This window comes from Pyrus communis, chromosome 12 (genome assembly GCF_041283825.1).
Source record: "Pyrus communis isolate YQ-2024b chromosome 12, ASM4128382v1, whole genome shotgun sequence".
In the NCBI taxonomy this organism is placed as follows: Eukaryota; Viridiplantae; Streptophyta; class Magnoliopsida; order Rosales; family Rosaceae; genus Pyrus; species Pyrus communis.
The window spans coordinates 14,980,969-14,995,538 of NC_142576.1; the positions used below are offsets into that span (position 1 = coordinate 14,980,969).

Below are 14,570 nucleotides of genomic sequence, written 5' to 3' on the forward strand. Positions count from 1 at the left end.
GGAATTATGGAAATAGGTGAGGAGTGGTGGAGAAAATGGTGCAGAAAATGGAGAGAAACTCACGGCTAGAGAAGGAATGGAGTGTTTGTGTTGTGGTATCTACAATGGAATGAGATGATTTGAATGATGGGAATGCAAGGGTATTTATAGGAGGAGTGGAGATGTATATGGCTATTTGTTTAAGGTGTTTGTGTGGAGGAATGATGGAGAATTGCATGTGGAATGGCTGCAATGATGAAGAATGAAAGCTGAAAAATAAAAGGGAAAGCTGGAAATCTGAAAATGCAAATGGGAATCCTGAAATGCAAAGGTGGCCACGGTTTTGAGTGTGTTTTGTGTTGGAAATGCATGTGAATGCATGTGAATGTTGTTTGTGTGAAGTGTGTGTGGGTTAAAGAGTGAATGGTGGTGTAATGATGAAGTGTGATGGCTGAAAATGTCAAGGGAAATGCATGTGATTGCATGGCAAAGAATTTCAGGATGCATGTGTGTGTTGAATGGTTTCTTGGTGAGGGATGTGGAGTGGTTGAATGTGGTGCAATGATAATGTTTTGTGGCTGAATTGGTGGTGGAATTATGATGGGAGTGCATATGATTAAAGAGTGGGAGTGCATGTGGGTGAATGTGAAGGGAATGCATGTGTTGATGACTAGGTTAGTGGGTGGAAATCTGAAAATGGCATAAGGGAATGGGAGCTCACGGTTTTGAGTTGTTTGTTTGTGTGAAGTGTGTGTGAATGCATGTGAAGATGCTAATAAATAATGCATGTAGGGTTAGGAAATAAAATCATAACTTAAAGGGAGATGATTAAAGGGTGTTGAAAGGTTTGAAATGCATGTGTTGAATTGGTGGTTGAATGATGAAAGAATAAGTGAATGATTATGATAAGTGTATAAGTGAATGATTATGATAAGTGTATGATATGTTAAGTGATAAATGAATGATATGTTAAGTGATAAATGAATGATATGTGGTGAGTGATAAGTGAATGGAAGTGATAAGTGATAAGTGAATGGAAGTGATAAGTGAATGGTTTGATAAGTGAATGATATGATAAGTGAATGCTTATAATAAGTGAATGATATGATAAATGAATGCTTTAAGTGTTTAAAATAGGGAACAAAGCCCTTCCTTGCATGGCAAGGAAGGGAGACACAAGGAAACACACGACAATGTCCTAAGGTTGCAAGGAATGTTGTTTTTGTGTTCTAAAATGCGTAGGAGTCTTCAATGATGCTTAAACATGAGGTCTTTTAGGATTTAACTTTCCTACTTCAAGTCTTTAATTTCGTCCATCCTCTTGGCTCCAAGCATATGATATCCATTCCAATCTCTAATTTGCTCCAAAAGGCTCCAAAAGGCATCCTTTTGCATACCTTGCCCTTAGAACCTGAAAACACACAAAAGAAGCATAAAGGACTAAAATAACTAGAGAAACATAACGTAAATGCACGAGAACAAGCCATTTAAGTCGCATGAATATGCTCCTATCAAAGACCTTCAATATGGATGTGGACGCGGCTGGAAACCATAGGAAGCTACAATTGAACGAGCTTGAAGAGATTCGGGATGAGGCGTATGAGAATGCCCGGATTTACAAGGACAAGACTAAGGCCGTTCATGACAAGATGATTAGAGGCAAAACCTTCTCAATCGGGCAGAAAGTGTTGTTATTTAATTCCCATCTTCGGTTATTCCCCGGTAAGTTACGTTTTAAGTGGGTTGGTCCATTTGTTATCACTAATGTTTTTGTGCATGGTGCAGTTCAAATACAGAGCTTGAAAATTGGACAAGAATTCAAGGTGAATGGCCATAGGTTGAAACCCTACTACGAGAACTTTGTTGAGCATGTTGTGGAGGAGATCCCATTGTATGCCGTGGGCTCCAATGGGGCATAAGCATACCATCGTCCGGCTACAAGACGTAAAAGAAAGCGCTTCGTGATGCGAAAATAGTTAAACACACAAATTAACCCTATGGATGACAATTGTAGTAAATGTGCAAATAGGGATCGTTCTAGACCGGGGATTAACTAGGGATGCTAATCAATGTGAAATTGACTCAAAAGACTCAAAACAACACAAACACACTCAAATCTGCCTAAAAACCACTTTCTGGGCAGATTTGAGCACAAACACAAATTTGGACGAAATTAAGTAATAACTTGACTCAAGAACGTAAAAACACAATATAAAACACTAAACTAACTCAAAGAATGTAAAACTAAACACTTAAAACATTAAAACAAACCAAAAGACTCAAACATCACCCAAAACACTCAAAACTGCCTTAAAATCACTTTCTGGGCAGTTTTGAGCACTTTGGTGAATCTGGACGAAATTGGGAAATAAAATGAATCAAAACACTTAAAAGCACAAACTAAATTGATTTCTAACTAAATTGGACATTAAAGTAAAGGGGGATTAAGGTTTTGACGAAGTTAAATTAAATAAAACAAGTTAATAAACTAGGCAGATTGTATAAACGGATTTGAGAAACAAGATGATGGATGGATTAGTTAGAGGTCCATTCTCCACACATGACACATTTATATATGAATCGATTCTCCAATTGCTTTTCATTATCTATGATGCTCAACACCCCAAGTTAACCGTGATGCACTAATTAACTCTCAAATTTTCCTTATGTTATTGAATTGGATGATGCATGCGACAATTCAAATCATTCTCCAATGGTTCTCAACATGAATGCATAGAAGAGATACAATGAGAGATCATTATGCTCTATGAGAATTATAAGTGTTGACGAGGCAATTGTAACTATGAATGCATGATACTTTTGCCAAGAATTCAATTAACGCGGTTGTGACTAGCAACCTTCACTACTCATGTTTATAAACTTGTGACGATTAGGTGAAACTCGTTTATAAACTAGCATCGAGTTTATGCATGAAGACTAAGTATGCATCCCTAATCAACATACAAAAACAAGTTTTTAATAAACATGATAATTGAATTACAATCACAACTTAACAAATAACAATTGGAAGAAATCAATTCATATTTCAAACATGTTCATGGCTTCAAACTTTCCCCTAACTAATTAGGGGTTTAGCCACTCATGATTACAACAAACTTAGAGAGTAATAACAAAGTAAACATTGAAAACAAGAATCGAAGTACACCTAAAAATTCCAACAACTCAATCTTGAATTGTATGAACGTTTAGGCCTCTTCTCCTCTAGTTGCTGCGGCACAAGGGGTTTTGGTGAGTTTTGGGGGTTATGGATGATGTAGAATGATGTGTTTAGGGTAGGGATGGATGTAGGGGAAGGCAAGGAGTGTTTTTGGGCAGAAAATATGAAGAATGGTGAAGTATGGTAGTGCTAGAGGGAGAGGAGGAATTTCTGGCGTGAATGAATGTGTATGAGAGATAGTTTGCTGAAATGGAAGAGTGTGTGTTTTGTGGCTGCAATGCATGCTTATTTATAGGTGAAATGGGGGGAACATGATGACTAGGAATTAGGTGGAAAGCTGAAATGGTGATGGGAGATGCATGTGGCAGAAATGCATGTGATTAAAGGGTGGGAATGCATGTGTTTTGACAGAAAATAAAAGGGAATGCTGGAAATCTGGAATGGGAACCCACGGCATGGTTGTTTTCTGGTGGTGAATGGGTTTATGTTTGAATGGTGCATGTGGGTTGATTATTTAAAGGGAGTGCATGTGGAATAAAGGTTGGAATGAACATGAAATGCACGGTTTTGAGAGATGATTATGGATGCATGTGTTGAATGATTATGGGTGTATGTGGGTGGAAATGCATGTGGGAATGCATGTGATTTGGCTGAAATGAAAGGTAGTGGGAAGTGCATGTAAGCCACGGCAAGGAATGCATTTTCTGAATGAATGAAGGCAGGTTATGTGGAAGGGCTTGAACAAAGGTAGAAGCATGGCACAAAGATGAATGGGTGATGTGTGAATGTGGTTGAATGATTAAAGTGTAAATGATTAATGAATGGTTCTTTGTTGATGGTGGAAATCTGAAATGATGAAGTGGAATGTGCATGTGGCTGCAATGATGGTGTTTTGCACGGCAATGATGGAGAAAGAATGTGTGGATGTATGGTTGTGTTGGTGATGAATGTGAACTCTTTGTTCTTCATTTTCATTCCTTTGGTCTTCAATTTCGTCCATCTACTTGGCTTTAAGCATATGCAATCCATTCCAATCTCTAATTTGCTCCAAAAGGCTCCGAAAGGCATCCTTTTGCATCCTTAGCCATATGAATGAAAGGAGCATATTCATGCGACTTAAATGGCTTGTTCTCGTGCATTTACGTTATGTTTCTCTAGTTATTTTAGTCCTTTATGCTTCTTTTGTGTGTTTTCAGGTTCTAAGGGCAAGGTATGCAAAAGGATGCCTTTTGGAGCCTTTTGGAGCAAATTAGAGATTGGAATGGATATCATATGCTTGGAGCCAAGAGGATGGACGAAATTAAAGACTTGAAGTAGGAAAGTTAAATCCTAAAAGACCTCATGTTTAAGCATCATTGAAGACTCCTACGCATTTTAGAACACAAAAACAACATTCCTTGCAACCTTAGGACATTGTCGTGTGTTTCCTTGTGTCTCCCTTCCTTGCCATGCAAGGAAGGGCTTTGTTCCCTATTTTAAACACTTAAAGCATTCATTTATCATATCATTCACTTATTATAAGCATTCACTTATCATATCATTCACTTATCAAACCATTCATTTATCACTTAACATATCATTCATTTATCACTTAACATATCATACACTTATCATAATCATTCACTTATACACTTATCATAATCATTCACTTATTCTTTCATCATTCAACCACCAATTCAACACATGCATTTCAAACCTTTCAACACCCTTTAATCATCTCCCTTTAAGTTATGATTTTATTTCCTAACCCTACATGCATTATTTATTAGCATCTTCACATGCATTCACACACACTTCACACAAACAAACAACTCAAAACCGTGAGCTCCCATTCCCTTATGCCATTTTCAGATTTCCACCCACTAACCTAGTCATCAACACATGCATTCCCTTCACATTCACCCACATGCACTCCCACTCTTTAATCATATGCACTCCCATCATAATTCCACCACCAATTCAGCCACAAAACATTATCATTGCACCACATTCAACCACTCCACATCCTTCACCAAGAAACCATTCAACACACACATGCATCCTGAAATTCTTTGTCATGCAATCACATGCATTTCCCTTGACATTTTCAGCCATCACACTTCATCATTACACCACCATTCACTCTTTAACCCACACACACTTCACACAAACAACATTCACATGCATTCACATGCATTTCCAACACAAAACACACTCAAAACCGTGGCCACCTTTGCATTTCAGGATTCCCATTTGCATTTTCAGATTTCCAGCTTTCCCTTTTATTTTCCAGCTTTCATTCTTCATCATTGCAGCCATTCCACATGCAATTCTCCATCATTCCTCCACACAAACACCTTAAACAAATAGCCATATACATCTCCACTCCTCCTATAAATACCCTTGCATTCCCATCATTCAAAACATCTCATTCCATTGTAGATACCACAACACAAACACTCCATTCCTTCTCTAGCCGTGAGTTTCTCTCCATTTTCTGCACCATTTTCTCCACCACTCCTCACCTATTTCCATAATTCCCCACTCCATTCCACACTTCCATCCCCCCAAACCAACTATCTTTAGACCTTGTGCTACAACGAAGAGGAAGAGAAGAGGGCCTAAACGTTCATACAATTCAAGTTTGAGTTGTTGGAATGTTTAGGTGTTTCTTTGATTTCAATGTTTAATTTTAATTCTCTTTGTTTTGTATGAGGAACTAAACCCCCCCCTAGCTAGGGGGGTGATTCGAAATATATGTTTATGCTTGCAATATGATTTGATTACTTTTAATTACGTTTCATAAGTTGTGAATTCAATTTGTTTAACTATTTGATTGATATCCTATTTATGTATGTTTATTGAGAATGAACGCTTAATTTTCATGCATGAATATGACGCTAGAATATAAGTGAGTTTCACGTAATAGTTATGAACTTATATTCACAAGTAGTGGAGGTTGCTTATAAACAATCGCGTTAAACAAATTCTTGGCATAAGTTTCATGCAATCATAGTAACGAATGCCTCGTCAACACTTATAGTTTTCATATTGCTTAATGATTCTTGCTTGTATCTCTATTATGCAATTCATGTAGGGAACTTGTGAGGAATGCTTTGGATTGTCGTATGCAATCATCCAATTCATTAACTTAAGGAAAACTTGACGGTTAATTTAAGCGGACCTAATTAACCCGGGGCGTTGAGAATTCATGGTTTATTGAAATGCAATTGGAAATCATTTTATTATGCAAGTGTAACATGTATGGAGATGAACCCCTTAGCTAGCCATACCATCCATTCATTTCCGTCAATTTCATATTTACAATTTGTTTTCTTTACAATCTATCCATTTTAGTTTAAATTCGTCCAAAATCAATCCCCCCATATTTCGTTTAAGTCTTAGTCTTAATCTTTCTTATTTTTAGTTTTGAATTCTTCGAGTTTAGTATAGCATTTTAGTTTGTGTTTTTAAAAGCATTTTGAGTCTTTTGATTTGTTTTAGTGTTTTAAAGTTTAGTTTTACATTCTTTGAGTCTAGTTTAGTGTTTTATATTATGTTTTTACGTTTTTAAGTCAAATCCAAGTGATTAACAATCCCTCCTAATCCCCGGTCCAGAACGATCCCTACTTATACTTATACTACAATTGTCAAAAAGAGGGTTTAATTTGTGTGCGTATAAATCACGCATCAAATTTTGGCGCCGTTGCCGGGGATTAGCAAATTTGCTAATCTCTTGGATTGTTCGTTTCTGTTATGTATTTTAGTTTTAGTTTTTGAATTGTGTTTTGTTTGTTGAATTCAAGTACTAGAGAAGAACAACATGGCACTTGATAACGCTTCTCTTTTGTCACAGCTCATGGAAAGGTCCCAAATGCAAAGAGTTGATATATTTGATCTTCAATCAAGGAATAACGTGTTTTCCAATACTTACAGTTCAGATTGGAGTGATCATTCAAACTCTACGTGGTGGGAACCTCAACATGTTCAACAAGAAGGATATTGGCAGCCATACGAGGAGTTCTATTCAAGACCTATGCAACCTCCACAAACTCATATTCAATATGCCCAACCAAATTTAAGTTCGTCAATAGATTATAATCAAAAGATTGATGAATTAATTTGTTTGGTGCAGGGCTTACAAAATCAAGACAATGAGGCTCAACAAGAAGGATATTGGCAGCCGTATGAGGAGTTCTATTCAACGCCTATGCAACCTCCACAACCTGCCCAAAGTAATGTAGGTAATTCAAATGATAATGATACGATTTTTCAATTACTTACTACTCTGGAAAAGCAAATTGGGCAGATAGCGGAGTTTGAAGGACAATTTTGCGACCAAGGCGAACTCCCTAGCTCAACCATTGCAAATCAAAAGGGAGAATTTGAAACTGCCAAGGATATCATGTTGAGAAGTGACAAGGAGGTTGGAACGGACTCTCAACCATTAAAATCAAATCACAAGGAGGAGGAATACACCCAACCCACGGAAAGGGTGGAAACACCTTTACCGGAGGCACCTATTGCTCCTATGCCATCTAATACAGGTATGGTTGTTCTAAATTTCATTAATTTTAACCCCGTTCCAACAAGTATCCCTATTCCTTGTAGATTCATGACTTCCAAGGAAGAAGAAGGTGAAAAAGACATCTTGGAAGCCCTTCCAAAGGTGACAAGTAGGGAATGTCATGAATGCATCAAAAAGGATATACTTGAGACAACAATGCCCAAAGAAGTTGAATTTGATGACATTGGACAAGTCATAACCATCACATGCAATCTGGCCAAGTCCAATATCCCTGAAACTTTCAAAGGAGTGGTGTTTGTCATTGAGTTCTTATCGGACAAAACAAGTAAGTTTTTTTTTCCAAATTCCATTAGATTTTATACTAACTTGCTATTTTTTTTGAATCAGACACCTACACTAGAATTCAAACCACTGCCGGTTCACTTCAAGTATCACCTTCCATTCAAGGACCAATTCCATGCCGTTTGATTTTATTTATGTTAATAAAAATAAAAAATAAAAAAAAAAAAAAAAAAAGAGAAAAAAAAAAAATTAAAATAAAAAAAAAAAAAAAAAAAAAGAGATACTAAACATGGAGAAAGGTGGAGCTTCACAAAGGTTGTTTGCGTGAAGCCCCACTACGAGGCGCAGAAGCGGAAGGCATAGAAGCGGGTGGCATAGAAGCGGGAGGCATCGGAGCGGAAGCCATCGGAGCGGGAGGCATCGGAGCTAGAGCATTCCAGGCCTCAATACTTGGCCAAGCGCTGGATGACCCAGGAAAAAGGTGCCTCTGGAGATAAGACGCAAGCCTTTGACGGTCATTGTGAATTCGACCCTCAGATTCTTGCAGCTCATCAAGCTTCCTCTTCATGCCCGCCGAATAGTTATTTGCAAGCACATGCAAACTTCTATTCTCGTACTTAAGCTGTTTGATTTCCTGCTTAAGACTTTCCACCTCTGCCATCAACGATTCCACTTGGCGGGACCGAGCAAGCAGGCGTAGTCCCATGTTGGACACAGAGCTCGCACACTGAACACTAAGTGCGAGGGACTCTTGAACGGCCAACTCATCGGACCGTCCTGACAGTAGCCTACTATCTTTTGGAGTGAGGAGGTTCCTAGCTACTATTGTAGCTGTTGTGGCGTCCTGCATCACAGAGTCTTCACCTGAAAGATGACCGTTAGAAGATAAAAAAGAAGGACGCCATACATTACCTTGACGGGGCGCAACCGGATCGCTGCTGAGACTCAAATCTAAGCTAAGGTTCGATGAGTTTGCCATTTTTTTTCAAAAGTGTTCAAAGAGAATGGGTGGATGGAGTTAAATTTCGAAGGGTCGGAGACGATTTTCAAGAATGGGAAATCTTCAGAGTGTGTTTGTGGCGGTGATCGATACCTCAATAAAAAGCCAAGGCGACGCGTCCACCGATTCAAAAAGCCGGAATTTCCGGCGTAATTTAGGCGACGTTTTCTCGGCTTTTCAGAAGACGCACGTGGAGGCCATCATCGCAACTACACCTCTTTAGCCGACAAGCGCAAAGTTCGGCGACGCTTTCTCTGCTTTTCAGAAAACGTGTGCAGCTTTGTCAAAAGGAGCCGCATCTGCACTACCACGTGTCGTTCAGAAAGCGAAGGGGCGTCGTTCAGAAAGCGAAGGGGCGTCGTTCAGAAATCGAAGGGGCGCCTGCTCAGAAATCGAAGAGGCGTGTTCAGAGATCGAAGAGGCGCCACTATTTCAAAAAGCCGGATTTGCGGGATCAAAACGTTTGTCGACAAAGGTAAAAAGCACCACCACTTGATATTATCTCTATATATGTCGACCTTCGTCTTTTATGGCAGGGCAAACCTGAAGAAAATGCCCAACTCTCCCTCACCTCTGAGGGCGCACTCCCAGCAAGGCCTTTCAAAATACTCAATTCTTTCTTCTTCCCCAAAGATGATACCAGATGCCTGGAGTACATATGACCCAGGAGGAAACGGCGGATTGAAGCATGTGCTGATTCATCCACCGCTTCTTCAAAGCAAAGGTATCTCATATCATCAAGGTCAAAAGCAAAAGTATCTCATATCATGCTCTTTCCCTGTCTTTTTCTTTGTCCTTGTTCTTACTCGCATGGCAAAGTAAAAGAAGCAATCAGCCGGCACTTGGAGTCAATCTTCCGATCTGGAGCCAACTGCCTGGAATCTATTCCTGATTGCTTACCTAGCGTTGCTCTCGAGTAGTCATCTTCAACGGTTGATACACTTCCGGAGAAGGGACCACTTCTGCAAAGGGGAGCGAGTAAGGCAAGTGAAAATGATACATTGAAGCATGTGGAGACAAACATAGGCTGAGTTATCCTCCAACCCTTTTCAATACGAATTGGAAAGATTGAACAAAGAAACAGACCAAAAGGGTAAGCTCAGACCTTCGGGGGAGACCAAAAGAACCATCCTGCTGCCCAGTTCAAGAAGTAGCACAAAGGAAAATCAACAATGGGCAGAAACCAGTTCAAGAGTAAGCCTGTGGAATCATCAAGATCAAGCCTCAATGCAATCAACAAAGAGAAGAGGGAATTTACACTCCATAACCAGATTTGCGTCCCTAAACTCTTCTCTTTGTTAATTACATTCTGCCATGTTTAGTATGTTTAGTTGTTGTTTGTGTGATTACTTATGTTTTGTGTGAATCTATGCTTAAAACATTGAGGACAATGTTTGATTTAAATGTGGGGGGGTAACTAATGTTGTTAATGCAAATTCGTGGGATTTTATCACCCATAACTTCAAATGTTGTTCCTTGCTGTTTTAAGGTGTTTTTAAGTTGTTTTAGAGTGTTTTAGTATGTTTTGTTTTTATAACTCCGAAAAGCACATAAAAATTTGAAAAATTGTTTTGAAAAGCCTAAAAAGAGTGTTTTGAGTCGTTTTTGTGAGTTTGTGTCTTAGGGTACCTTCCAACACAATGATAAGGATTTGGTTTGTAATTGCATGACTGTTAAAAAGAGTTATAAACATAGAGAAAAGTTTGATTTACTCTTGGTTTATGCTTAGTTATGGTTATAATGTATGACTTCACATGCAATCATAAAAGAAAAATTCGTTTTTGTAACATGCTTGAAGGAAGGAACTCAAACAAACGCTACAACCCTGTGAGACTCGAGCCATTACCCTCTTTGGAGAGTTATTTTCTGTGATTCTTTGTTTTCTAAAGTTGTTGAATGATCTCATTATTCCTTGCTTGGTTGCTACTTAGAATGCAATTGTATCATGATAGAACTAAATGCTAGAACTTATATCCGTTTCATTCAAAGCATGATATTGAGTTGCATAACATATATCAAGATGAAGTTGTGTAGTTGCCACCATAGCCAAATAGCCTTACTTCCCATATTTCATATATATTGTAAGTCTTAACACCGTTGAGCCTCGTTTAACCTATTTTTTGCTAACCATATCACCCCTTACCTAGCCTAGATTAGGACCATCCGTACCCTTGTTCTTAAAAGATAGTGAGCATGACTTAAATGAATTCCTTTTGAGTACATTTTGCAAGAAAATGAGTGTGGGGGAGTAAAAGTTTGTTCTTAAGTTTGTATGTTTTGAGAGTCAAAAGAAAAGAAGAAAAAAAAAATTTGTGAAAAACATATGAAAAAGAAAAAAAGAGAAAAGAAAGAAAGCAAAAAAAAAAAAAAAAAAAAAAAAAAGAGCTTGTTCCCCCTTGTTGTTCAAAAGTTGAGTTTTCATTCAAAAGTGAATTCTACGTTAATTCAAATGCTTTGCTCGCTATTTCTTTAAGAACCTTTGTTTTCCATATACCTTCTTTGTTAGCCAAACACCTTTAGCCCCGTTACACCCCTTTGACTTCTATCTTGATCGTTATGTGTTCAATAATGTGGAGTTTGAAATTGATATGAGCTTATGGAATCACTGGTTCTCATTCTAAGTAGTAGCATTCCATTCATGAGATCATATTCATGTCATTATCGTAAATCCAGAAAATGCTTTCCTTGTTATAACATATGTGAGTGTTCGTCTACATGTTTACATCAATCTTCTCACATATAACTAGTGTAGGGTGTGTAGTCAGAAAATCTGTGTGAAAAACGAGTGCATATCTTGTAAGGATTTGAGCAATTTCTCTAAGGCATGTTACTACATTCAAAACATGGTTTTAAATGCTTAATTGTGAACTAGTATATGGTGACTATGATTAAGAATGTACTTAAGTGTGAAGATGACTAAAATCTGTGGGAATGATGATTTTTAACGTGTCATGTGCATTGGAAATCCCTAAGACGGTTGTTGGAAGGTTTAGGTTGTGTTTTACTTGTTTTGTTTCGTTTGGTTTTGTTTTGTTTTTCTTTCTGTTTTGCTCGAGGACTAGCAAAAGATAAGTGTGGGGGTATTTGAAAGGAGCATATTCATGCGACTTAAATGGCTTGTTCTCGTGCATTTACGTTATGTTTCTCTAGTTATTTTAGTCCTTTATGCTTCTTTTGTGTGTTTTCAGGTTCTAAGGGCAAGGTATGCAAAAGGATGCCTTTTGGAGCCTTTTGGAGCAAATTAGAGATTGGAATGGATATCATATGCTTGGAGCCAAGAGGATGGACGAAATTAAAGACTTGAAGTAGGAAAGTTAAATCCTAAAAGACCTCATGTTTAAGCATCATTGAAGACTCCTACGCATTTTAGAACACAAAAACAACATTCCTTGCAACCTTAGGACATTGTCGTGTGTTTCCTTGTGTCTCCCTTCCTTGCCATGCAAGGAAGGGCTTTGTTCCCTATTTTAAACACTTAAAGCATTCATTTATCATATCATTCACTTATTATAAGCATTCACTTATCATATCATTCACTTATCAAACCATTCATTTATCACTTAACATATCATTCATTTATCACTTAACATATCATACACTTATCATAATCATTCACTTATACACTTATCATAATCATTCACTTATTCTTTCATCATTCAACCACCAATTCAACACATGCATTTCAAACCTTTCAACACCCTTTAATCATCTCCCTTTAAGTTATGATTTTATTTCCTAACCCTACATGCATTATTTATTAGCATCTTCACATGCATTCACACACACTTCACACAAACAAACAACTCAAAACCGTGAGCTCCCATTCCCTTATGCCATTTTCAGATTTCCACCCACTAACCTAGTCATCAACACATGCATTCCCTTCACATTCACCCACATGCACTCCCACTCTTTAATCATATGCACTCCCATCATAATTCCACCACCAATTCAGCCACAAAACATTATCATTGCACCACATTCAACCACTCCACATCCTTCACCAAGAAACCATTCAACACACACATGCATCCTGAAATTCTTTGTCATGCAATCACATGCATTTCCCTTGACATTTTCAGCCATCACACTTCATCATTACACCACCATTCACTCTTTAACCCACACACACTTCACACAAACAACATTCACATGCATTCACATGCATTTCCAACACAAAACACACTCAAAACCGTGGCCACCTTTGCATTTCAGGATTCCCATTTGCATTTTCAGATTTCCAGCTTTCCCTTTTATTTTCCAGCTTTCATTCTTCATCATTGCAGCCATTCCACATGCAATTCTCCATCATTCCTCCACACAAACACCTTAAACAAATAGCCATATACATCTCCACTCCTCCTATAAATACCCTTGCATTCCCATCATTCAAAACATCTCATTCCATTGTAGATACCACAACACAAACACTCCATTCCTTCTCTAGCCGTGAGTTTCTCTCCATTTTCTGCACCATTTTCTCCACCACTCCTCACCTATTTCCATAATTCCCCACTCCATTCCACACTTCCATCCCCCCAAACCAACTATCTTTAGACCTTGTGCTACAACGAAGAGGAAGAGAAGAGGGCCTAAACGTTCATACAATTCAAGTTTGAGTTGTTGGAATGTTTAGGTGTTTCTTTGATTTCAATGTTTAATTTTAATTCTCTTTGTTTTGTATGAGGAACTAAACCCCCCCCTAGCTAGGGGGGTGATTCGAAATATATGTTTATGCTTGCAATATGATTTGATTACTTTTAATTACGTTTCATAAGTTGTGAATTCAATTTGTTTAACTATTTGATTGATATCCTATTTATGTATGTTTATTGAGAATGAACGCTTAATTTTCATGCATGAATATGACGCTAGAATATAAGTGAGTTTCACGTAATAGTTATGAACTTATATTCACAAGTAGTGGAGGTTGCTTATAAACAATCGCGTTAAACAAATTCTTGGCATAAGTTTCATGCAATCATAGTAACGAATGCCTCGTCAACACTTATAGTTTTCATATTGCTTAATGATTCTTGCTTGTATCTCTATTATGCAATTCATGTAGGGAACTTGTGAGGAATGCTTTGGATTGTCGTATGCAATCATCCAATTCATTAACTTAAGGAAAACTTGACGGTTAATTTAAGCGGACCTAATTAACCCGGGGCGTTGAGAATTCATGGTTTATTGAAATGCAATTGGAAATCATTTTATTATGCAAGTGTAACATGTATGGAGATGAACCCCTTAGCTAGCCATACCATCCATTCATTTCCGTCAATTTCATATTTACAATTTGTTTTCTTTACAATCTATCCATTTTAGTTTAAATTCGTCCAAAATCAATCCCCCCATATTTCGTTTAAGTCTTAGTCTTAATCTTTCTTATTTTTAGTTTTGAATTCTTCGAGTTTAGTATAGCATTTTAGTTTGTGTTTTTAAAAGCATTTTGAGTCTTTTGATTTGTTTTAGTGTTTTAAAGTTTAGTTTTACATTCTTTGAGTCTAGTTTAGTGTTTTATATTATGTTTTTACGTTTTTAAGTCAAATCCAAGTGATTAACAATCCCTCCTAATCCCCGGTCCAGAACGATCCCTACTTATACTTATACTACAATTGTCA

At 37.7% G+C, this 14,570-nt stretch overlaps 1 protein-coding gene across 1 annotated transcript in view; it reads right to left on the minus strand.

Moving 5' to 3' along the window:
• Positions 1-1,151: 1,151 nt before the first annotated feature.
• LOC137710039 (uncharacterized) overlaps positions 1,152-14,570 on the minus strand; it is an 82,188-nt gene continuing 68,769 nt past the window's right edge. The window contains exon 2 of the mRNA XM_088680800.1: positions 1,152-1,390. Within this exon, the coding sequence (XP_088536926.1) occupies positions 1,275-1,390 (116 nt within the window). The 3' untranslated portion in view covers positions 1,152-1,274. The remainder of the gene's footprint in view (positions 1,391-14,570) is intronic.